Source organism: Eptesicus fuscus, chromosome 9, assembly GCF_027574615.1.
Source record: "Eptesicus fuscus isolate TK198812 chromosome 9, DD_ASM_mEF_20220401, whole genome shotgun sequence".
NCBI classification, from domain to species: Eukaryota; Metazoa; Chordata; class Mammalia; order Chiroptera; family Vespertilionidae; genus Eptesicus; species Eptesicus fuscus.
In genome coordinates, this window is record NC_072481.1 from 10713353 (window position 1) to 10738696 (window position 25344).

General features: G+C 52.1%; 1 protein-coding gene across 1 annotated transcript in view; it reads right to left on the reverse strand.

The window, feature by feature from the left end:
• Window positions 1-6812, reverse strand: part of IFFO2 (intermediate filament family orphan 2) — a 41535-nt gene extending 34723 nt beyond the window's left edge. The window contains exon 1 of the mRNA XM_008148155.3: window positions 5857-6812. Coding sequence (XP_008146377.2) covers window positions 5857-6515 — 659 coding nt within the window. The 5' untranslated portion in view covers window positions 6516-6812. The remainder of the gene's footprint in view (window positions 1-5856) is intronic.
• Window positions 6813-25344: the final 18532 nt, after the last annotated feature.

Here is a 25344-nt window from a genome sequence, read left to right on the forward strand (position 1 = left end):
ACACAACACCAGCTGGGCTACATCTCGGCAATGGGATCAAAAGCCAGGACTCCAAATGCAAAGCCCACAGCCTCCGGCATCACGGACACGTGGCGTGGTGTCAATCAATTCCTCTGGCAGCCAACCCGTCGCCTTGCAGCAGAGGGCGTGTTCAAATTCTGCGTCTACCCTCTGTGTCCTTCAAACACTGACACGTGTGGGGATGCAGGCCACAGGCCTGGAGAGAGGGAGAGAGAGAGGGAGAGAGAGAGAGAGAGAGAGAGAGAGAGAGAGAGAGAGAGAGAGAGAGAGAGAGAGGAGAGAGAGAGAGAGAGAGAGAGAGAGAGCGCGCTGGGGGACCTCGCATCCGGTGACCAAGGCCCCGCCTTGCATTCCTGGGAGGAGGAATCGTCAGCTTCAGCTGTCTCGCAGCTTCTGCTTCCTTTTCTTTTCTGGGACCTCATTCCCTTCCCTCTAGTGAGGCTCTGAAAATCCCTCCCAAATTTGTCCCCAGAGAGAATGCCAACTCGGCCAGAAGACTTTGGAATACTGAGGAGCTAGTTAGAGGGGGGGCTGTGTGCTTCTTTTAAAGGAGGTTGGGAAACAGGGAGGGGGGGGCGGGAGGCGTAGATTTCCGGAGGCACAAATCAACCGCTAAGAGTAGGAAGAACACTCTTCTTAGATGCTGGACAAAGAAGGAGCCCTTCCCCCCTCCCCCCCAACACCAACGCGGCGCCTTCCATGGGACAGAGAGGCAACATGTCCTGAAATGGATGTGCCGGGCAGTCCAGCACGATACTGAGAAACCCCTATAAATGAAGAGGGCAGGCACTGCGCAGGGGAGGGGGTGGGCTGGTGCAGGGGACACAGGGGGCCCCCCAAGGACCAGGTGTCTTAACAGGTGAGCCCACTATTCCTTCCCAATCTCTGAGAGAGCAATTATTCTCCCCCTTTTACAGAAAGCGGGGCCCCGGCAGCTCAGAGAAGCCGAGCAATTGCCCAGAGTCACACAGTGTCAAGCCCAGGCTCAGACACTGTTCCCACCGTCCCAGGCTGCCCCCCAGGAAAACCAGAAGCACAGAATCCCTATCAGGGGCAGCTTCAGAAATGCTCAGCGTGCCCCTGGGAAGGACAGCAAACAAAGCCCTCTGACCGGCCTTCGGGGCCGTCTTCTGGCTTTGGGACAGTCAGGGGCCAACGCCACCTGCTCGAGGGTCTCCCAGGGTGTGGTGGGGACAGGCAGGTGACGCTCCAGCTGGCTCACCCACCACCCCTTTTGGGAGCCCTCCATTCAGGCCCACAGCCCAGCCCCTTCCGGCTCACAATCAGAAATAGCTGTGACAAAAGTCCCTCCCATCCCTGAAAGTGGCTTTTTAAAAAATGCTTAAAGGCAGACACGCAAAAAGGAGACAAAAACTCTGCCAAGCCCCGACCTCAGGCGGATGATGGCATCACCTCGGAGCGGTGGGTCAGCCCCCCTGTGCCTCAGTTTCCCCGTCTCAGCTGAATCGGTGATTCCTTTCTTTCTTTCTTTTTTTATTTCCTTAACAGCAAAACCCTGTTTTCCAATTGAATCTTCCTCGGCATACTGATCTGAGAGTCATGGAAATGGAGCTGCTGTGGCTCCCATGGCTGAACCCCAGATGCTCAGCCTCCCACTGTCCCAGAATCACCTCGAGGCACCCTGCTCTGGACCCCAGGCTCCAAAGGGCCTCCTTGAAAACCACCAGACTAAATGGCGGTGGTCCCCGCTGGCTCTCACATGAAGTTCCAATCCACCCAGGTACCAGGGAATAACAAACCAAGCCTTTCGTGCTGACTGAGTCAGGGGCACAGACAGACACTTGGCAACCTGCAGGGGGAGGGAACAAAACCACAGGTTTCCACACCACCCTGGGCCCGGTCAGGAGCGGGGGAGGCCCCGTCTATCATCCTGGGAGGCAGAAAGAGCAGCCCCCACCCAGGCCCCTTCAAGTCACAGACCCGAAGTGTAGAGAGAGCTGGGAGGGGTCCCCTAGATGAACCCCCTTGTGTAAAGGTGCAGGACCTAAGGCTCAGAGGGAGCAGCAACTAGCCCGTCACACAGCGCCTGGTGGCAGAGCCAGACCCGGAGTCTGGGCCTCTTGGAAGGCAATCCAGAGAACTCCCCACCGTTTAAAGTGCCGAGGGATTCCGGAGGAATCTCCCAGGGAAAAGCCCCCGGCTTGCAAACTCAGAACAGGATATTTTGGTGGCACTGGGTGGTGACAGAGCAGAGCTGTTTGTTTTGGTTTCCACATCAACGCTTGACAACCTTGTCTGCCGGTACTACAGTTTCTGCAACCACATTCCCCACCCACCCGCCCAGTGAGGAGCTCAGAGCTGACTGGGCCGAGGCAAAGCCAAGGCAATCGTGAGCGGGGCCGGGGCCAGGGGACCCGAGGCCAGGGGCTCTGGTTCAGGTGGGTGTTTCCTGATGGCACATGTGCCGATGGATGTGAGGTGGTAAACAGTTGGCTTTCTCCATTTACATGTTATTGACTACACAGGTGAATGGATAATCCCAATGTGATCTATCCACACAGGGGAATATTATTCAGCAACATAAAGGAACGTACTACTGATACCTGCTACAACATGGACGGACCTCAAAAACATGACCTAAGTGAAAGAAACCAGGCACAAAGGACTGCACCTTGCATGATTCCATTCACATGAAATGTCCAGAAAAGGCAAATCTAGAGAAACAGAAAGCAGGTCGGTGGTAGCCTGGGCTGGGGCTGGAGATTAACGGCGAATGGGCAAGAAGGATCTAATTGGGGTGATGCAAGTGTTCTAAAACTGGATTGTGGTGATGGTTGCACAACTCTGTGGATTTACTAAAAATCATTGAATTTTATGCTCAATATGGGAGCATTTTATGACCTGAACATTACACCTCAATAGAGCTGTTAAAAATCTCTTACATAAAAAATAATGCAGGTGGTGGTGCCTGGACCTGGCCACAAGTCATGGAGGTGGACCCCGAAACGTTTCCACATTGGAGAACACTGAGCTCCTCATCCAAGGTGCCCTTTGGGGAGGCAAGTGGGGTCCCCGAGCTGTGAGTCCCTCCAGCTGGGTCAGAGGAGCCCTGGAACCTCTCCTGGCACAGGCTCCTTCCCCTGCTCGCAGCGTGGGGCTCCATGCTAGACACCCTGGAAGGCCCCGAAGCCTCCGGTGGCCAGCAGCCCCGGCAGACACCTGGGTCTCACACCTCAGACTCTGACTTCTCTTACAGACAGGAAACCAGGAGTGGGCTGGGAGCGCAAACTCAGATTTACATATTGCCAAGGCTGGGGAGACCCTCTGAGATCATCTAACCCAGTGGTTTTTGAAAAGTTGATCACATTCTCGCAAAAGAAAATTCTTCTGAGCGACCTGAGTATAGAAACAAGTAAAAGCAGAGTGTTACTTGTGTCCATTTGTAGTGCAGGTTCCAATACATAACAGCTCCCGATTCTGAATTCAATCTCCGAGGAGGTTGCTGGGGCTGTTTTGATCGGTTAATATTTAGAATTGGGATCATGGATGACAGTTCCACATTCCGTCTAATTTTATCTCCAGTTTTGGCTGCAGAGTGTCAAGAAAATCCTGACACACAGATTAGTGGCTACAAATGGCAATAGTTTTTAGCAGTTTGCTTTGTAATCTCAAAATACTCTCCAGACAGAGATGGCAGAAGGGAGACTTTCACTTGAGTCGGACTACTAACAAGTTAGTGCGGAAGTGAGCTTCAATCAGTTAACATTCAGAACTTAAAAGGGAGTGAGCACATTGTTACGACCATTTCAACATCTTAATATACTTTAGATATTAATTTTTATTTAATATTCAAGGAATCCCTAAGGCATCTCTGAGGAAGCCTGGGGCTTACAGTTAGGGAAACTGAGGCCCAAGTAAAAAAGTACACTTGCTTTGGAAAAATCCAACTTGAGCCCTGAATCAACTTCAGAAAAGGAAAAAAAAAAATGAAGAGGAAGAAGAAGAAGAAGGAAGAGAAGGTGCACACACATCCCAGAGGGCGGGAGGAGAGACACCTCACTCCACCTGTCTCCGCAGCACCCATCTCATTCCAGGCCAGCGCCACAGGCTGACATCACACCCCACACCCCGAGTACAACTTACACAGAGCATTGCTCAATGCCAACCTACCTCCCTTTAACACTGGGCATGGTTTTCTCATCTCCTTAGTAGCCAACTCTAAGAAGCACACACACGATAAAAAAAAAACACACAACACAAGCCTGGGGCATGACAACACACTCAACAGTGGCAGACGGAAGGGCCCATCCCTCCCCATTTCACCATCAAGACCAAGTGCCTGTTTGCCTACCCCACCCACCCCCACGAAGCTGCCCACAAGGAGTCGAGAGGTGGCCATGGCCTCCCCACAGCGAGGCACCAGGCCATTCTCAAGCTCTCACGAGAGACAACCAGCCCAGCAGAGTAGCTAGTGTACAGTGGGTTAAGACTTACCCCCAGAAAGCCAGGCCCCGCATGAGAGAGCCCTGAGACTCCAGGCCCCTGTGTCCTGCGAGCTGGACAGAGAGACTACCATCTTTAATGACATCAACTTGATTATTTTTTTACCTTCCAAAAAGCATCACCACCCTACCCCCCGACTCACGCAGCTGTGAGTGAAGTTCATGGTTCCATTTCTCTGATGAGCAAGCAGGCTTCCAAGTGGTTCAATAATCTCAGGTGATGGAGCTGATATTTCCCAGTAGAGGAAAAGGAGGGAGACCCATGCCCAGCTCCCTGGGCAGACCTCTGTGCTCATGTGACTCAAGGACTCAAGGAGTGGAAGGAAACATCCTCTCAGCACATCCTCCAAATCCAGAAGTTTAGAGCCAAGTTCTCAATTCAGACTTGCCCAGGCTGGGACACCCCCACCCAGGCCTGAGATGCTACAGACAGACCCCTCTCCCCTCCTCTGAAAGTGGAGCCCACAGTTCTATCAGCCAGGCAGTAGGCAGGAAACAATGTTAGTTTCCCACCTGGGCGATCTGGGCTGGGTAGAAACGCGCTGGCCAGTCCTGTAGGTAGTCTGCCTGGCACCCTACTCAGAGATGGTGGTCTTGGGCCATTCAATGTCCAGTCTTCCAGTCCAAGGTTACCTCCTTCTGTGGGCCTTCAGGGCTGAGTTTGTTGAGGCCCAGTAAACCATGACAATAGGATGGCAGGGGAGAGGAGTGAAGGGAGGTGCTTTTAAAAGCTTGTGGCCCATCTGATGTAGGTCTGGTTACCCAGCCCAGCCAGCTGGATCCCACAGAGCTGGAGCAAGAAGGCAGACCCTAGCCCCAGTGGGTAGACAGAGGTGCAACCATTTTCAAATATACGATCTCATTTAATTCAAGGAACAAAAGGTCAGTGGGTTACTTCAGAGTTTTTTCTTTTCACCCTCTCCATATTCTAGGGAAAGTACCTAGGCTGGGAGACAGACTGGACAGGAGTACTTAAAATCACTAGTTCAAATCCTGGGGTCACCACTTATTAGACAAGTCCCCTTAGCTTCACTTGCATCTCCGTGCCTGAGTTTCCTCATCTATATAAAATGGTGATAAGAATGCTCTACACTCCGTGTTGCTATGAGAATTAAATGAGATTACTTAAAACACCGATGGCTATTTTGTCACCTAAGGAACCATGTGCCTGGTCCAACAAAGGTTCCGAGGTGCCCCCCGCTGTGGTCAGCGCCGTCCCCCATTCCTGGGACTAGATAACTGAGTTTTCCAAGCGCACGTAGGGGCCTCGGCAAACAGTTTGCAGCCCACCTGCTAGGACCAGCTGGCTGCCCCGGCCCCTCCCGAACGCACACATTCCGCGGCCGCAGGGGAGCGGCGAGGCCGCACTCACCTCCGCTTGTACTCATCGCGCTCGCGCTTCACCTTGGCCAGCACGTTGTAGAGCGCACGGATCTCGGGCGTGATGGTGTCGATCTGCACACCCACGCCGTCGGGGTGCACCCACGACACGCCGGGGCCCTGCACCGTCTCCACGCCGCCGCCGCCCGTGCGCCGCACCTGCGTGTAGCTCCAGATGGTCCCAGGCAAGCGGCCATAGAGCTGCGGGTGAGAGCCGCCGCCGGGGGGCAAACCGCCCAGGGCCATGGCGTTGGCGTTGGTGCCGGCCGCCACGCCGCTGCCGCTGCTGTGCCCGCTGCCGGGCGCGGGTGGCCGTAGCAGATCCGGCCCGGTCTGCACGGCCTGCTCGCGGGTGAATGTCTTGTAGCGCAGCCGCCGCTCGCGTTCGCTCTGCTGCTGCTCCAGCTGCTTTTCCAGCAGCCGGTTGCGCCTCTCCAGCTCGTGCACCTTGGCCAGGAAGCAGCGGAAGCGCACGTTGAGCCCCTTCAAGAGGTGGATGTTAGAGCCCAGGTCATCCCGCAGCGCCGCCGTCACCGGCGATGGCCCTGGCCCGGCCCCGCCGCCGCCCCCGCCAGGGCAGCTCCCGCCGCCGCCGCCCGGCGGACAGCCGAAGGCCAAAGCCATCTCCCCGAACAGCAACGAGTTCACCATGCGCCGGCTGCGCAGCTCAGGGCCCCGGGCCCGCGGGTCCAGAGGAGGCTCCAGCTCCGGGCAAGGCTCCCGGCGCGGCCGGGCCAGATTGGGCGCGGGCTCCAGCGCGGCCGGCCGGGCGGGCAGTTCCAGATGAGCTCCAGATGCGGCCTCCGCAGCGACAGAGAGCCGGGCCGCCCCCGGATGTGGGCGCGGAGGCAAGGAACAGGACTCAGGCTGCGACGGAGGCCGCGGCGGCTGCGCGATGTAGCGAGGGTTGCGGATACCGGCGCGGGAGCTGTCACAGACGAAGTGGAGTCGCCGCGGCGGCAGCGCGCAGAGGACTCTCAGCCGGCACTGCCCCTCTCTCTGCGGCGGGCCCCGCCCACTGCAGACACAGGCCCCGCCCCTCCATTGCCCCGCCCACCCGCCTCCTGCGGCGCTTCTCCTGTCCGAGGCGGGGCCTCGAGACCCGCAACGCTGGACCACGCCCACCAGCTCGGCCCCGCCCACCCCCGGGCTCCGCCCCTACCTCAGCGCCAATGACCGGCTGTCTGCAGCTCTGGCTCCGCCCAGGTCCCCTGGACCACGCCTCTCCTGCCGGGTCCTGCTGCCACGCGCGGCTCGAATTCTTTGCGAGGAGACACGGACCGCCGAGCTGCATCAGGCTTGCGGTTAGCTGGAGCCGCCGCAGAGCTAGCCCGGCCTCTTAAAGGGACAAGCAGCTTCGGCAGTGCTCGTTTCCCGCTTTAGGTAGCCCTCTTCCCCCACGTCCTCTGCCAAGGAGACTCCGCTTCTCTCCCACCCCAATTCCCAGGACCCAGATTCTCACGGGGTACGGAAAACCTCGGCCTGGAAGGGCTGGGGAACCATAGCATCCGAAGGTGCATCTGCACCCCACCTCCACTTCAGCCTGGGCAGCCTAGATCGACCTTCCCAGGATAAGGCCTCTCGTGCCTGCACGTTCCCCACGCGGCGGACCCAGGCAGGCTCCTCCACCCCTTGCCCCCAGGTTCCTCCTGGGCACTGCAGAGCCCTCTAGTCCCCATAGAGGGCCACGCCGATTAAGGGGATGCGGAGGAGGGGGGAAGGTCGTCCCAGTGAAGACCATTCGGGAATATGACACCCTCTTGCTCAGCCTGGGCTGCGGTCGCTCCGCCCGGATTGACCACCTCCACACCACCGCACACTCACACGCTGACATGTAGCTGACCCCAGAGCAGGAGGTCCATTTCATTGAGCCACTTAGGGGGCAACGTGGCGGAGGAACCCATCTGGAGGGCGGAGCCAACCCGAGGACGCGTTCATTCATTCTTTCATTCATTCAAATCTGTTTTCAGATCTACCACCCTAAAGACCAAGCTCTCCAATCTGGTGTTCGCTAGAATCAATTTGCAAACATCTATCATTTTTTAATGGTAATAATAGCTCTCATTATTGAGTGTTTAGTATATGTCAGGAGCCATACTTAGTTATTGCCCCCATTTTACCGAGGTCAGAGACTAGAGAAGCGGCAGCAAGCAGTACCAAAGGGAATACTCTGTCCTTCCCACTCCACTGGCCTCTTGTCCATTTCCCCATGTGATCCTCACCACAAACCTCGGAGAGGAGGTGACTCCCACCTTTGAATGCCTGTGGGTTGCGCTGCGTGCACTTAGCAAGATATGTGGCATGTTCCAGATTCTTCTGGACACATTTTTTTAATTGAAATTTAATATTTGTCTTGTTATTAAATTTTGTGTTTGTTTTGTCTCATTGTGTATAAGCTTGAGGGCAGGTACCCTGTTTTACAGGGACAATGGCTTGGTGTTCTCAGCAACAAAAGAGACACAAAGGTGACACAAAGGCTTGCTCTAGGGTGAGGTCGAGGCTGTGATGTTTGCTGTTTTGGATTCACTCGTAAGAGCAAACCCTCCACATGTTTCCTTCCCTCCCCTCTAGCTTCTTGCTTCCTGCCAAAATAGGCTCACCTATACCGCACAGCCTGAAACTGCCCTGCCGGGAACCCTTCTGTTTATCCCAGCCCGGCGTGGGCACTGCTCGCTACCCTTTGTTCTCTCATCTCTGGGTGCTTTTCTTGTTTACTTAACCTGAAGAGTCAAAACCCCTTTGCCTTAAAGCAGGCGTTCATAGACATCCCCGAGGGAGCGGAGATAGAATTCTGAAGGGTTCGTGACTTTGGGATGGACAAGAGTTTGTATCTCCACTTTTCACCAATCTGTAAATGATACTTAGCATTTCCTTTGGTCATGAATGCAGCCAACAGGGAAAAGTCCCTGGATTTTGCCACTCATAAAAATCACAGATATTTTCACATCACACTTGAGTTACTGTAGATATCTCAAAATATAGTTTAAGCTACCACAACTTGGCGATTAAGGTCATATCAGGCTCACCACTAAATCTTTCTTAATGGATTAATAAAGAAGCATATGTTATTATATCCCAAAAGTTTTCAAATACTTTATAATTGTATTTTAGCAAAAATTGTTTTCATTGTCATCTGAATGCAATTTTAAAAAATTATTCGGAGGCCCTAGCCAGTTTGGCTCAGTGGATAGAGCTTCGGCCTGCAAACTGAAGGGTCCCGGGTTTGATTCCCATCAAGGGCACATGCCCGAGTTGTGGGCTCAATCCCCAGTAGGGGGCAAGATGAGAGATTCTCTCTCATCATTGATGCTTCTATCTCTTTCTCTCCCTTCCTCTCTGAAATCAATTAAAAAATATATTTATTTTTAAAAAGTTATCCTAGGAGTTTTGTTGTATGCATATAAGCATAACCAATGGACACAAGACATTGGGGGGGGGGGGTGAGGGCATGTGCCGGGCGAGGGGTAGGGGAGGCCGGGGGAAGGTCAATGGGGGAAAAAAATAGACATATGTACTACTATTTGTAATACTTTAAATAATAAAATAAAATTTTAAAAAATCTATAATTTAACTTCAACTAGAAGAGTCTTTAAAATGAGCTGAGGTACAAAAATATTCACGAATCTCTTCTTTCTGATGTGACCTAACATTCAATAAATGTCTCATAATGTGACAGGTATTTTCTATGCATTTTTCCCATATTATTTCATAATAGCCTTGTGAGATGGATGTCATTGTTTCCAGTTCAAGTTTGGAAAAAAAATAAGAGGTTAAGTCAATTGCCCAAGATCACATTGGAAATAAGAAGTGAGTGTGAGATATTTATTTTGTTTGACTCTAAAATGCATCACATTTCCCCCCACATAAGACAACCCACCAAATTGGTATCAAAACAGAAAACAAAATAAATAAAAATTTAAAAAAAATGTTATCCTGAGAAGGTGTCCAGAGTCTACACAGGATGCCCAAGGGGCCTGCAGGACAGAGGGGTTAAGAAGCCATACCTGGGGAGTGGTTCCCTGCAGCCTTTTCTACGAAGAATCTGTTCTGCCGACAGAGGTGTCCTGGGGTTGGGGTGTGAAACCCTGTGGTGGGGGGGGGGGGGGACAGTGAATACCCAGCCCTGTCCTGGGCACTGAAGAGACTCAGAAATTCCATAGTCATTTATTGAGCACAGGCCCTGCCCCAATGCGGGGGAATCAATTGTGAGCAAGGCAAGAACTTAAGGAGCTCCGGGGGAGCTAATGGAGACAGGCAGCCCAAAGGACCATCCTGAGATATGGGAGGGGGTTCAGGGAGGGACACCCGACCTGAAAGAGATGGCTGAGCAGAAGCAGGAGATCTGAAGGAAATGGAGGACGTCGAACCCAGGCTAGAAGGGACTTCCAATTGAATTGTAGGAACATGATATGTACAAACCAAATGGCTGGAAAACAGTTCTGAGGCCTCACAGGTGCAAAAGTGAGAGGCTGTGATTCTTGATCTTTGTGGGTAACATGAGGGGGAGGTCAACCTTATGCCTTCCCGCTACGGTGACCAACTATCTCCATCTTCCCAAGACCCAGGGTTTTCCCTTGACATTGGACCTTTATTGCTCAAACCCAGAAAGTCCCGGGCAAACCAGGACCAGCTGGTCATCCTACTCCTACCACATAGCTCTGGGGACCTCTGAGGCCAAAAGTCCTGGTCATTAATGTCAGCCCAGACAGAGTCAGAGTACAGCAAACCCAATGTGCCCATTATAGGGACAGGAGAATTGAGGCCCAGAGAGGCTAGGGATTAGCCTCAGGTTGCCCAAATAATTAGTAGCAAAACTTGGTCTACAATTCTGGTTCCATTCCCTATCCAATGCTCAGGACAGTAAAGTCAGCAGTCCCTTCCCCGCAGCCCTGGACACCTTCATGTCCCCCATCCGTCATCCAAAGAAACTATAGGTGGGTCCTCACAAGCGCTGGGGGTATTCAGCAGACAGGAGAGATGCCAGCCTCCACTCCCTTAGGGGGGCAGCTCCCCTTGGCCCTCAAAACCACAGCGGTGTATCAGACACTCTTCTTGGAAGCAAGAAGAGAGACTATTTTCAGAGATGGGCTTTTGAGACAAAGTTGGCCCAAGGTTTGTATCTCTGTCCCAGCTGTGTGACCGGGCAAGTTACTTCTCATCTCTGAGCCTCCATTTCCTCATCAGTGAAATGAGCATAACTTCACCCACAAGGCCCTTCTTATACCCTCTGTCTCTGTCATGGCCACCTTGCCAGCCTCATCAAATTGCTGGGTACGGAGCAGGCTCTCAATAAACAGTTACTGAGTGAATGAAGGAAGGAAGGATGAATGGATGAATGGATGAATGAATGAATGAATGAGTGGTCAAACAACTTTCATTCTTCCCACCTTACTCTCTCACCGTTTCACCTGGTAACTACCCTCCTCCTTCAGGTCTCAGCATCATGCACAAAACCTTCTCTGCCCTCCCAGCACCCACCAGGTCTGGATTGGGATGCATCCCCTGGACTATGCCAGCACCATGCCTACACACAGCATGACAGACCAGGTATGTTCTCTTGTCATCACTGGCGTTTTCACCTGCATCTCCACCGCACCCCAACCTCAACCCCCAATGCTCACTACACCATGACCTCCATCAGGCAGGGACCTTGAACCAGAACCAAGTCTAGTTCATCGCTGTACTCCTGTGTCCTGGCATGGTGCCTGGCACATAATAGCTTCTCAACAAAGATGAGTTCAGGTAAACAAATGAATGAGCTGTTAGGGTGGAAAATAGTCCTGTAAAGTGCATACTAGGTGCTCAATAAATGATAGACTTTCATATTTTAATTACACTTCTTTGTCTCACAACTTTTTGAGGAATATTTTACATATCATACAATTCACCCATTTCAATGGTTGTTAGTAAGTTTACCAAGTTATGCAACTATCACTATAAATCCGTTTTAGAATATTTCATCTCTCCCAATAAGATCTCTCATGCCCATTTACCATTACTCCCTGTTTCCACCCCTGCCCCAGGCAACCACTCATCTACTGCCTTTTCTGGACATTTCATATAAATGGAATCATACAATATGTGCTCTCTTGTGTCTTGATTCTTTCACTGAGCATAATGTTTTTGAGGTTCACCCATGTCATAGCATCAGTAGGCCATTCCTTTTGATTGACAATCTCTTTCTAAATTTTGATAGTTTGAATTCTTCATTACCTGATTTACTTTTCTACACTCCAGTTCCCGAACTGGAAATAAGACTAATAAGAATATCCACTTCATAGCGTGGTTGTAAGGGTTAAATGAGTTAATACATGTAAAATCAGCATGTAGTAAATGCTCAATAAATAGTAGCTATTCACACCATTTTTTTAAACCTATTTGCTTATGCAAATATGGACAGTCCATAAATATATAAAGAGGCAGGGGGGAAAAAAAACATCTCCAATGGTCCCACACCCAGGGGTCCTCTCTGGCATCTAAGTTTAGTCGGGGAGAATAAACTGCTCTCTCCACTGTGTCCCCCATCCTCACCCGCAGGCTGCACTTTCTAGAACATTCTCACCAGGTTTCTTCATGGAGAAATGAAAGAGAGCAGTAAAACATGACGGCACAGAGGAAAGGGAGCGGCTGCGAATCCCACATGATGCTACAGGTGAAAATTAATCCTTTAAGCCAAACAGCAGACTCTTGAGGTGTCCCATCTCTCCTCCCTCAAAACAATAATGATGACAGCACCAGCCAAAAACAACACCAAAGCTGGCCAAAAGGGCAGCTCTGGCTCGCCTCGGCGGCGGTGGCACGTTGCTGGGCCTCATCCCTCCTGGGCACCTCCGGGCTTACAAGCGACTTAAGCTGCCTGCTGGCTCGACAATTATGCTGGGCGGGTTTGCCTTCCTCGAAAAGGGCGTAGGTTTCACCGGCATCAGGGCGCCAAAGTGTCCCACTGGCTACCCGACAGCGTTGCTCTTGGTCAACAACAGCCTTGGGGGAGCCCTGGTTGCTTCCAGAACCTTCTCCAGGCTTCTGTGGACCTGTCTTGGGAAGGCCAGTTGGGCAGCACTGTATAATCTGGCTACATGGCCGTGTGGGTACAAGGAGGGGATCCAGAGCCAGGCTCCATTCATTAACTGTGTGACTGTGGGCAGGTGCCTTAACTGTCCCATGCCTCAGTTTCCCCCTCTGTAAAATGGAAGGTAGTATTTACTGTGAGGAGTAAACTAGCCCATGTGTGTAAAAAGCTGAGAGCAGAGCCTGGCATGTATTCGGAGCTGGCTATCATGAACCAGCATTCCCTGAACATCTAGGATGTGCCAGGCGCCGTTCTAGGTGGTGGTTTGAGCTCCACGTGACAGGGAATCAAGGCCAGGAATTTCAGAGGCCTAACCAGGGCCATGCTGGGTTACCCTAAGGGGGAGCCACGAGTTTGGGGGGCTTGCTTTCAGGCCTTATTCCCCAATTCCTGTACGACAAGCATCTGTTGAACATCTCTTTTACCCAGACTCTGTCCCTAAAACTCCACCTGATAAAGGCCCTTCTACAGATGGGGAAAGGGAGGCTCAGCGTATCAGTGACCTATCCATTTGGAGCTCTGAACCCAACTCTGAACTCCAAGTCCTGTCCCTCCCGCGCTGACTGCAGCTCCTTCTCAACAACTCAGAGGGGGACATTCAGACACAGACCTGAGGAGTGAGCTGTTGGCGTCCTTTCTGCCCACCCCTTCCCCAGCAGAAACCCTCAATGAGCGGAAAGAGGCATAGAGAGGCAAGAGGCAAGAGCATCATCAAGGGAGCCCGGCGCCATGAGAAGCAGCGCCATGCACTCCTGCCTCAGGGCCTTTGCACATGCTGTTTCCCCCTCCAGGAGCATTGCTCCCCTTCTCACTGGCCTGTTTGTACTTATGCTTCAGATCTTAGCTTTGGTCCCCCTCTCCTTTTTCATGTGTTGTCTTGTTTTGACTTCGTAATGAGTTACGTTCAGTAAAGTGCATCAGTACTACATGTACAGCTCAACCAATTTCCACATATGCACACCCCGGTGTACTCACCCCCCGGCACTGCCCACACGCTGGAAGGCTCCCTGTGATCCCTTCACTGGCGCCGCCCACAGGCAAGCAGGTTCTGGCGCTTCTCACCGCGGGTTCCTGGCCAGCCTCCTGTCGGTGGGCTCATAACGGGGTGCTTTTGGCTGCCTTTGCTCAGTCTGACCTGGAGGAGAGCCGCCGTGCAGCTGTGTGTGCAGCATTTGGCTCTTGTGCTTTGCTGTGTGGTATCACACGGTAGGAAGTTATCACAGTTTATTTATTCAATCTCCTGCGGATGGACGCAGGAGCCGTCTCTGGTTTGGGGCTTAAGACTCAAAGAACCTTTTCCTGTATATCTTCTGGTGACGATAAGTGCTTGCTGCTCTCGAGCACAAATCCAGGGATATAGCTGCCATGTCCTAGGGGATGTGTATGTTTAGAGTTAGTAGATATGGCCAGTTTCCGAGTTGGCCATCACATTTGCACCCCCTTCAGCAGTGTCTGGAGTTCTGATTGTCCATGTCCTTGCTAATACTGGGTACAGTTAGTACTTTCTATTTTAAGCTTTCTGGGAGGGGGGTGTGAAGGGTAGCACTTGCCCCTGGAAGCCACTCTGCAACCCCCAGACCAGAGTAGGGGCCTCCCGGTCTTGCCCACTCTGGATTCCTTTCTCTGCAGCATTTCTACCAATTCACTGTCTCCCTCCTCTCATGGGGGCGGGGCTCCCGAAGGGAGGGAAGGATGCTCTCTTTGACCCACAGCGCCCTTGGCAAGGAGAAGCCAGACCCTGCCACCTGCTCCCAGCCCACTCTGCCTCTTCCAGTGCCGCCGGAAGTCCAGCCCCGAGGAGGGGTGCTCTCTCTTTGATGTGCCCTATGATGCTCCTTCCTGGGTGCGTGAGCCTCAGTTTCCCCATGCACAGAATACCTCTGCCCCGTAGGGTTGTGGTGAGAGCCAGGTGAGATGCAATACACGAAGTCCTTGGAAGGGTGCCGGGCAGAGGGGCGGGGCGCCCTGAGATCACTCCAGCGCCCGCAGCCCTGTCTCAGAAGAGACGACCTCTCCTGCCTCATCCTTCTCGTCATCAGAAAGCTTCATAAAGTGCCCGACCGCATGAAGCGACACGTCCCTCTCCGCCCCAAGTGATGGGTCCCTGACCTCAACACCCAGCAAGTACTGGGAGCCTTCTCGCTGCTCCCCGCGCGGCATCTCGCTCCTGCCTGGCCTCCCCAGCTCCAGCAGCGCCAACTGCGCTGGTGACGCGCCGGGCATTGCCCTAAGCGTCTCCCTGCATCGTCTCGTTCCATCCCAACCTCGTCCATTTGAGGGAAGGGCCATCATTCCCCCTTTTCCAGATGGAGAAACTGAGGCTCGAAGGAGCAGCTGGGTGGCCGAGGGGAGGCTCTTTACCCCGCTCCAGGGCCTGGAGATCATAGGTCTGAAACCTGGAGCCGGGTCCTGCGTGGATGCTGCCGTGTCCTCAGGGCGGGGAGGGCCCGGCCAGTGCAGGGGGAGACCAGGAGGTGTGGACTGTTGTCAGGAAGGCCCTGGGAGTTCCAGAAACCACAGGCTAGCAGGGTGGGCGGGGCAGGGGAGTCCTGACCCTCTGGGGTACCCCTTGTCTTCCCCACGGGCTGGCTTTGCGAGCGTGGAGAATCCTCCCTCCCCCCCCCTCCGATGTCTGGTTTGCAAACGGCTTTCTCAGGTGGTAGAGAAAGCCCTCGGAGGAGGGCAGGGCAGGTTCCCGTTCCCTGTGGTCCTGTTTCTGCTGAAACAGATGTCCCAGCAACGAGGACATTGCCTGGGAGGCGACTGCCCAGAAAAGGGTGAGTCCAAGGCCCTGTTCGCAGAGGACCGCTCCTCCCAGACCGTGAAAGGCAGGAATGCGCTGAGCTCATCCCAGGCCCGACGACGGGGACATCTCCCTAATTGTCCTGCACGCAACTTAAGACGACACGTCACAGAAGCCACTGTGTCAGCCCCGGCGACTTCCCGGACGGCTGTGTCCTAACGATAGGGCCTCGCCAGCGAGAAGTTTCCTTGGTCCACAGCCGCCCTGTGCCTTCTGGCCCAACTCAGAAGTGACAATAGGAGTCCCCGAGGCGCCCAGCAACAGGGCATTGACCTAATCAGTCATGGCGCATCCATGAGCTGCGACACTCGGCAATCCAGAGGCTAACACACGCCCCTGTTTACTGGCACAGGGAGGCGCCCACCAGTTACCATGGACGCGAAAAGCATGTGCATTAACGTCCACTTAAAAAGTGCCCGTCTTGTGTCTGTAGGGTCGTCTGTGTACACACATGGAAAAATATCTGGAAGGACATCCGCGAGGTCAGCAGGTGGTCTTTCCTTTTGTTAAATACCTTTATGTGTTTCCTGAATAATTATGATTGTTACAGAGCTCTGTGCCAGGTATCAAGGTGAGCCCTTTACCAGCAACATCTCAATTAATCCTCGCACCAAGACACGGTCAGCAAATTCTTTTCTCTTTTTACAATGAGCACTTATTACTTTTATAAGGAGAAAAATGGGGAAGCTTTTTCACTTTGGAAATTTAAAACAAACAAACAAAACAAAACACCCACATCATTTATCGCATTTGGCTGCATACAAGACACTGGACCAAGAGGGAGATCTAGAGACACATAGGATGCAGTCCTTGACTTCAAGAAGGTCCCAGCCCCAGGCACCTAACGAACTAGAATCTAGTTTGCATCTGGTAGGTGGACCGAGGCAAGCACTCCGAAGTGTTATGAGAAGACAGAACAACAGACTGGCCTTGGGAACCATAAAGCGAATATGTATTGAGCACCAACTACATGCCTCTGCTCTGAGCGCCTTATCTCATTCCGGGCTCACAGCAGCTCTTGGGGTGGACATGACTTCCATCATTGTACCCTAAGGAAATCCGGGCTCACCAAGGCCCCCAAATTGTCCCAGAGCCATGAAGCTAGGACTAGAGAAGACAGAATTCGAACTTCCATCTCTAAAGCCAATGAATGCTCTCTCCCCCACTCCCAGCACTCCCACCAGCCCCAGGCTAGTGGTCAGGACAAAGCAGCCTTCAGTTCCAACTTGCCTCGTAGGTAACATTTCAATAGCAGGAGAGGCACACAAAGGCAATTCCCTGTGCAGACCTCAGTTTCCTCACCTTGGGATTGGAGGTAACAATACTCTCCTAGGGTTGGTGTGAGGACTGACAGGGAAATCCAACACATTTCCGGCAGAGGCAATAGAGATAATCATGTGTGTACAGCACCTTGAAAACACTCCTGGCCCATGGTGAGCACTTCGCTAAACAGAATCTGTCATGGGCTCTGGAGTCAGGCTGCCTGGGTTTGTGTCTCTTCTCCGCCACTTGCTGTGTGACACTGGGCAAGCTACTTAACTTCTCTGTGCCTCACTTTCTTCACCTGTAAGATGGGAGTTATAGAAAAAGTCCCAACCTTCTACTTTTGTAGAAGACAAATAAGGGAATACATTAAAGGAGTCAGAGCAAGGCCAGCACATAGTAGGCATTGAATAAATGGTCATGATTATCACTAATCTTACGTTGTACTGCAAAGACTTCTCAAGTTCTCAGAGCCTACTCCTTGCTGTTGGGATTTTTAAAGAGCCCGTTTAAGTGAAAACATCCCTGGGAAGGGTAGGAACAGCACCAGTTTCCATCTGCCAACCTCTTGGCTGGCGAGACGATGATGATGGTGTCACAGGTAGGGAGAAGGGGTGGAGACTCAGGGGTCAGAGGGGCTTGGATGGAAGGGGAAGGACCTCCCAAGACAGCATGAATTAGGAAAATCACCACATACAAAACTCTAAGATTTAGCACCTTTCCCAGCCCAATCCTAGCAGCATGAAACCAGGCAGAAAAGAGCAATTATAGCTAACTTATGGGACAGTGGCTGTGGGATAGGCACTGTGCTCAGATTTATTTGTACAGGCAATCCTTTAATTCTCACAGCAATGCCATGACCATGTGCTCACATCCCCATTTCACAGATGAGGAAACTGAGTACAGGTGGCCCCCAGGACTTATGACTGATGTCTGAAGAGGTGCGGTCTTGTGGGACTAAGCATGTAACTTGTGGCCCTTGTTCCAATGGCAAGCAGTTCCTGTGGGAACTGAAGGGAACGGCTGGAGACTTAGCTGGTGTTGGAGAATTGCAGAATTGGTGTGGAAACCCCCATACAGTGTTCTCAGAAATGGTGCCAGAAAAAAGAAATCACATGGCCAACCTAAGAATTTAAAAAAGAAAAACACAAGCAGCCTTCAGTTCCAACTTGGGAGAGGCACAAGGGGGCCCTGGGGGCCGGCCCTGCTGTGCTCTCACCCGGCAGGGTTGGTGGTCACCAGCTGTTCACCGTGCGACGGTTCACCAAGCTATTTAGTTACCAACTGTGCGTGTTTCTGTCTCTGTGTTATCACCTCACTAGAGGCCCAGTGCACAAATTTGTGCACGGGTGGGGTCCCTCGGGCTGGCCGGCCAAGGGCGAGGGACTGTGGGAGGTTGGCCCCAGCAGCAAGTTAACCAACGGCTGATCCGCGAGGAATCGGGCTCCCTCCTCCCTCCTGTCTGGGTCCGGGGTGCGGGTGAACCAGATTCAGCGCTGTCAGGGCCCCAGCAGCAAGGTCTGGGTCAGTGCGCGCATCATAGCTACCGGCCGGTCGTCCGATCATTCCGGTCGTTCGGTCCTAATGGTCATTTAGGCTTTTATATATATTTATTACCTCATTATATGTAATAAATCCCCAAAGTTGTGTGTTGTTTTTTTTAACATTTTAACTACACCGTTTAGGTAAAACACATCGACGGGCCAGATGTGGTCCCAGGCCGCAAACACCTGCGTTAGGTGTTCGCTCCCAGATGGAGAACACCTGGCCACTGAGACACCAGGGGTTGAGACCTACCCCAAGTAAGAGTGGGCAGGACTGGAACAGAACCTAAGGGCTCAGCTGGCCCAGCCCCCTTCCTCCTGGACATAAAGTATTATTATCCCCATTTCTCAGATGAGGCCATCGAGGCCCGGGAACCTCCAAGATGGGCCCCACATCAGAAGGCACCATCTCTATTGTGTCATCTTCATGGGCCTCCTGAAGGTGGCCCCCTTCTCTCCCCCACTTCGTCCCTTGCAAGCTTCTGCGTGGACGGGGCAGGTGGGGGTCCTGAGCTGTTTCAGTGGGCTTCTCCAGCAGGCCTATGTCCTTGCCCAGCAGGCTTCGGGTCCTTGACTCACCCGGGTTGCAATTTCAGTGGTTATGTTTAGGGATGCTTTTACAAGATGCTTCAAGGCCTTTGGGCACTCACCCCGACTTCCCCACCCCGACTTCCCCACCATTCCCGTGATTAGTAGTTAATTAACACTAATTTCCTGCGCTGGCCATCCACTTGTCATTAGGTGATTTCAAAACAGTTAGCAGAGGTGCACTCCCGCCCCTACGCTTGTCAGAGAGTGTTTTTCTCCCCTGATAGTATGTGACGTGATTGGAACCTAGGACACCGGGCTGTGGCAGGAGCCTCCAGGAACAGACAGAGCCTTTGCAGATCACATCCGTGCTGCCTTTCACGGTGGCATCGAGCCGAGCAGGACACAGCACTGAGTAACGCTGATTCTCAAATGAGGTTCCCACTTGTTCCTTCCTTTTCCATTTTTTTCTTTAAATGTGACCAGGAGAACGTCTCAGTCTTGTTCTCATTTGTCCCCAACACCTCCCCATCGCCCTTTAACAGAGAGAACAGGCCCCGGCCCGGGCTCAGACCCCGGGAGAATTCAATGACACCAGTTCGCTTTTTCAATGCTACTCTTATGGTCACCTATTTATGTTAAGTGGTGGTGAGGTGACGCAAAGTTTCCTTCTGAAATGGATTTATTTACGTCCCTAAAAGGCAAACTCAGGAAAGGCCCCGGGAGGGTGGGAAGTGTGTCTTACACAAACTCCTAACGAGTTAGCAGGACAGGACAGGCCCTCCGTGCCTGGAGCCTGGTCTGCAACCGCTCCCTGCTTGTGCTTGTCACTCCCCAAACCCATCACGCTGGCTCCTGCCTCGCTACCTGTGCACAGGCTGTTCTGATGGAAACACCTTCCCTGCCCTTCTGCACCGAACTCCTCTTCATCCTTCAAAGCCTCAATCGGACATTAGTATGAAGACCTCCATGTACCCAATTCTCACCCCCAACAGAGCAGATCCCTCCCTCCCCTGGGCTGCCTCCAGGCCCCCCACTCACGCCTGGGGAGGCTGCACAGCGGAAGGCTTAGCCAGCTGGCTCTGGAGCCAGACAGCCTGGGTTCAAGCTGACCCTCTCAGTTCCAACTCTGTCATTGGACAAGTGACTGAGCCTTGCTCTGTATCCGTTGCTTTGCCTGTACAATGGAGGTAGTGACGGCTCGTTAAGCCTGTGGTCAGATTAGATGAGGGAATGCCTGGGAAGCCCCTTCATACAGTAAGTGCTCAGCAAAGAGTCTCCGTGAGGGTAACTGCATGCGATTGTAACTGTCAGTATCCAGGTTGGTCCATTCCCCAAGTCATCCAGGTACGACTCCCAGTGCCTAATGCAGCAGCATGCCTGGGTTCGGTGCTCAATCAAAGTGAGTTCCCGCCTTCTCCTCCTCACCCTCACCCTCACCCTCACCCTCACCCTCACCCCTGCTCCCAGTTGAACAAAGCAGACTGGCCAGGAGTGCACTCAGCCTGCCCAAGGGCAGGTCGGCTCTCTCACAGAGGTCCCTGACCTAAAACCAGGGCCCCAGGCGCCAGGGCCATGCCTGGAGCTGCCCCACAGTGGCCCTTCCAGCCCCTTGCAAATTTGAAGAGAAGAATCCGGAAGCATGGTTTATGGGCCAGGGAACAGACTCAGAGGCTTGCCTTGTTCAGAGGCAGTGGGACCTCAAAGGAAGCCACACCAGCATCCTTGTTCCTCACAGCCCCCAGGCTCTCGCCACCATAAATCTGTAAAAACAGCAACCCGACCAAAGACACGCCTGAATGGTGTCCTTACGGCTGGGCTTGGGGCCAAGACAGCAGCATGCAGAGCAAACCAAAACCTCCCCGGGAAAACCAGTCCCCCGTAAGTCTAAATGGAAAGGAGGAGGGCCAGGTGCTGAACGGGGCTCTGTGAAAGGCAGACACCACAACTTAATAGCTGTGTGACCTTAGGCAAGTCACCTCACCTCTCTGAGCCTCAGTTTTCAACTCAGTCAAATGAGGCCCAGAGCTGCTGTGAGGATGAAATGACACCTGGGAAGTGCTTTGAACACAGTGCCCGGCACAAAATGAACCTTCAATTCGCCCAGCTCTTTCCAGCACCTGCGGAACTTGGATCCCGCTCTTTCCCCTTCTCTGGGCCTCAGCTCCCTCCAGAGCGAGTCCTCCCTCCTCATACGCACCTCCTCAGAGCAGAGCAGAGAGCCCAGGCTTGTACAGCACCCTGGGAGCCAGCTATGGTCACGAGACTTGATTAGCCCCATTAGGACCATAATCACTACCTTAGACAGGGTGTCCCTAAATCCAACCTGATACAAGGATTCATGGACCTGGACATGTAGTTTATTGTAGGAAACGCCGGGGGGGGGGGGGGGGGGGGAGGAATTGAGATGGAGAAAGGAAGGCATCAGCTACCACTGTGATGCATGTCTTGGGGTGGGGGCGGGGCTGTGAGTCCCCCAGCACTTCACACCTCCCGGGGGCGCCTGCATGAAAAAATTGCAGGAGCTGGAAGTGGGGCCAGAGGTAGGGACACCCACTGCCTCTGCTATGAGCACCTACTAGTACGTTCTTCTAGGCACTCAGGTACCACACACACAACTTCTCACTCAGCCCCCTCCTGCCTCCTCCCGCACCTTGCAAGATGGACACCATCATCTCCCTCCCCCTTTTAAACAGCTGTATTGAGGTCTAATTTACATTCCACAAAATTTGCCGTTTTAAGTATACAATTCAATGTATTTTATGATAGTCACAAAGTTGGCCCACATCATCACAAGCTAATGTTAGAACTTTGTCCATTTAGTCATGCCCCAAACCCGCCCCCGCCCCCCACCAACAAACTGCCCCCACCAGCCCTAGCCTCTCACTAACCTATTTTCTGTCTCTATAGATCTGTCTATTCTGAACATTTCATATCAATGAAATCATGCAATGTGTGGTCATTTGGGTCTGGCTTCCTTCATTTATCATCATGCTTTTGAGGTCCATCCATTTGTAGATTTTCAATATTTCAATCTTTTTTATTGTCAAATAGTACTCTATTGAACGGATATACCATATTTTGCTTATCCATTCTCCAGCTGATGGACCTTTGAATCCACTTCCTTTTTTGTTACAATAATAGAAATAATGCTGCTATGAACATCTGTGTACAGGTTTCTGTGTGGATGTGTGTTTTCATGTTTGAGGAGGTACCTAGGGGTGGAGCTGCTGGGTCATATGGTAACTCCGTGTCTTCCATTTTGAGACAATGCTTCTACAAAGCCATTGTACCCTGTGACATTCCCACCAGCAGTGCATGACGGTTTCGAGTCTGGACACTTGTCAACACTTGTTGCTGTCTAGTGGGTGTGAACTGGTATCTCATTGTGGTTTTGATTTGCATTTCCTTAATGACTAAGGATGTTGAGCAGCTTTCCGTGAGCTTGTGGGCCATACGTATTATCTCCTGTAAGCATATCTATGTAAATCCTTCGCCCATTTCTTAATGGTGTTGCCTCTTCCTTGTCATCCGCCTTTACAGATGAGAGGACGGAGGCTCAGAGAGGCAGAGCAGCGTGCCCACAGCACCACAGCGTGTGGGTGCCAGGCAGCCTGACCCCTACGCACTGCCCTTGGCACTATGGTAGGCTGTGCCCAGATCCCCACTTGACTGTATTCCCCAAGGGCACGTTGGAGGTTGTTGGCAGTGGAATATTTGGTTCTTTGGAAATGAGGGGCTGGGGGACCCCTCACATCTCTCCTACTTTTAGCGGTTGATGATTCCCAGAGAGAAAAGCACTTCGTAGCAGCTTTCTTCCCTCACCCTGATAAGCCTGTGTCCCTCCCAGCACGAGGACCAAGTGCACAGAATTGCCCTACCAGGTGCTCAGAGTCTGAAAGTGTGTTATGGACCACAGGACCCCACCCTGCCAGCTCCCTCTGGTTCCCAGCCTCCCTCAGCCCCCCACTTGGGAGCATGGCCTGCTTTCTCCTGACCTCAGGCCTTGGCCGAGATTCCTGGCTACTGCTCTAGTCTCTTCTCCACAGCCCAGTGACTCCACTAATGGCCCTTCGGGCCACACCCCTGCCGGCCTGACCCAGCTCTCCTCCAGAAGCCATTGGCCAATCCTCTCAGCAGACAGTCCCAGCACCTGCTCAGACAAGACTCCAGGGACACAGAAAGGACAGGACACAGACTGTGCCCTCAATGAGGGGGACCAGGCAGAACCATGAACGACTGAGAGCCAGCGAAGTTGTATGGGAGCTGTAACAGATGAGACAAGTCTGCACAGGGAACTGCGGGGTGACGGGCAGGTGGGAGTGAAGCTTCGTGGGCAGACCTGCCATTGGAGGGTAGGGGCAGGGAAGGGTGTTCCAGGCAGTGGGAACAGCATGAGCCACGCCAGAGAGATATGAAACCTGTTTGGGGAACTGCAAGTAGCTCTGGCTTTGGGGGTGTAAAGGGCATAATTGAGATCTAGTAGTGCTGGGGTCATGGAGCACCTGAATGCCATACTAAAGGAGTTTGGAGCGGGGGCTGGGGGTGAATGAAGGTTTTAAGCAGGGGAGGGACACAGTCAAATCTGTGCTTTAGAGAAATACAACCATGCTGATCAGTCTCTCATTAGATTCAGCCCATTAGCCTCCCCTGGGTATTTGGTGCTGCCAGACATCCATTCCATTCTACTCCACTTCCCAGTCTGCTCACTTTCCACTCTCCTGGATGAGCACTCCCACCTTCTCTCTTTCATAGCTCAGACACCTCCTCCCACCCTCTTCCTCAGCCATGACCTTCCTTCCTATTTACTGAGAAGCAGAAGCAGCCAGAGAGATGGCCCACACTCCTCTGTCTCCCCGTGCCAACCTCTGGGCTCTGCGTTCTCACTGTGAACTCTCCAGCTCTTACCTGTGCACTGGACTCCATCTGCTCTCCCCGACACATGGACGTGGCCCCATCACCTGTCCGCTGGGTCATCTCATCACCCATAAATACCTTCACCTTCCTTGCAGGTAACTTCTCAACTTTCAAAGTGTGTGTGTGTGTGTGTGTGTGTGTGTGTGTGTGTGTGTGTGTGTGACTTTACACCCCCCTCTAGCTACTGGTCCATTTCTCTGATCATTTTTACGAGAAAATTTTACAAAAGAGCTCTGGCCTTTTCTCCAGATTTAAAGCAATCGAATCAATTAAAAAGAGAACCAAACTGAGCCTGAAACCAGAGACTATAAAAATGGCCTTGGAGATTTGACAAAGAAACAAGCCATCAAGGAATGAGAAATATGTGAAGGGAAATTTAAAAATCAATGCCTGGATTAAACAACAGATTATAGAAGGCTGAAAAATAATCGGGAAAATGGAAGGTATATTTGAAGAAACTATCTAGAATGTAGCACAGAGAGACAAAAGTATAAACGAGGAAAAAGAGACTAAAAACATGGGGGACAGAGTGGGAGGGTGTAAGATACATCTCAGTGGAGTTCAATGTCCTGGGCTGAAAAATGGCCCCCAAAGGACATCCATGTCCTAATGCCTGGAACCTGTTAATGTAAGCATGTATGGAAAAACACAACAAAAGGTTCTTTGCAGATGTGATTAAGTTAGGGGGCATCAGATGGGGCGATGAGCCTTGATTACCCACTGTCCTTAAATGCAATCACATGTATCCTTATAAGAGGGAGACAACACACAGAGAGGTCAACATGAGGTCAGAGCAGAGAGAAATTTTAAGATGCTGCCCTTGAAGATTGGAGTCCTGCTGATGCAAGCCAAAGAGTGCTGGCAGCCACCAGAAGCTGGAAGAAACAAGGAACAAATTCTCCCCTAGAGCCTCCAGAATAAGCAATGCCCTCTCAACATCCTGACTTCAGCCCAATCATACGGATTTAGGACTTTTGGCCTCCAGAACTGTGACAGAGTAAATTTGTTTTAAGCCACCAAGTTTGTGGTAATTTGTTACAGCAGCCACAGGAAACTAACACAATGGGAGAAAGGCAATCATCCAAAAGATAATGGCCGTTTTTCAGAATTGATGAAAGACATGAATCATATTCAAGAAGCACAGTAAATCTCAAACAAGGTGAACGTTTAAATCTACATCTATGTATAACACAACAAACCTGCAGAAGACTATGGTGGAAGAAAAAATACAGTCAGAGAGACAACAAAAAAGCAAAGATTTGTAGACAGCTGACTTTTCAGGATAACAACTGTAGCCAGGAGACAGTGGAACAATATTTTCAAAGGGCCAAATAATTGCCCCTTAGTGAAAACAAT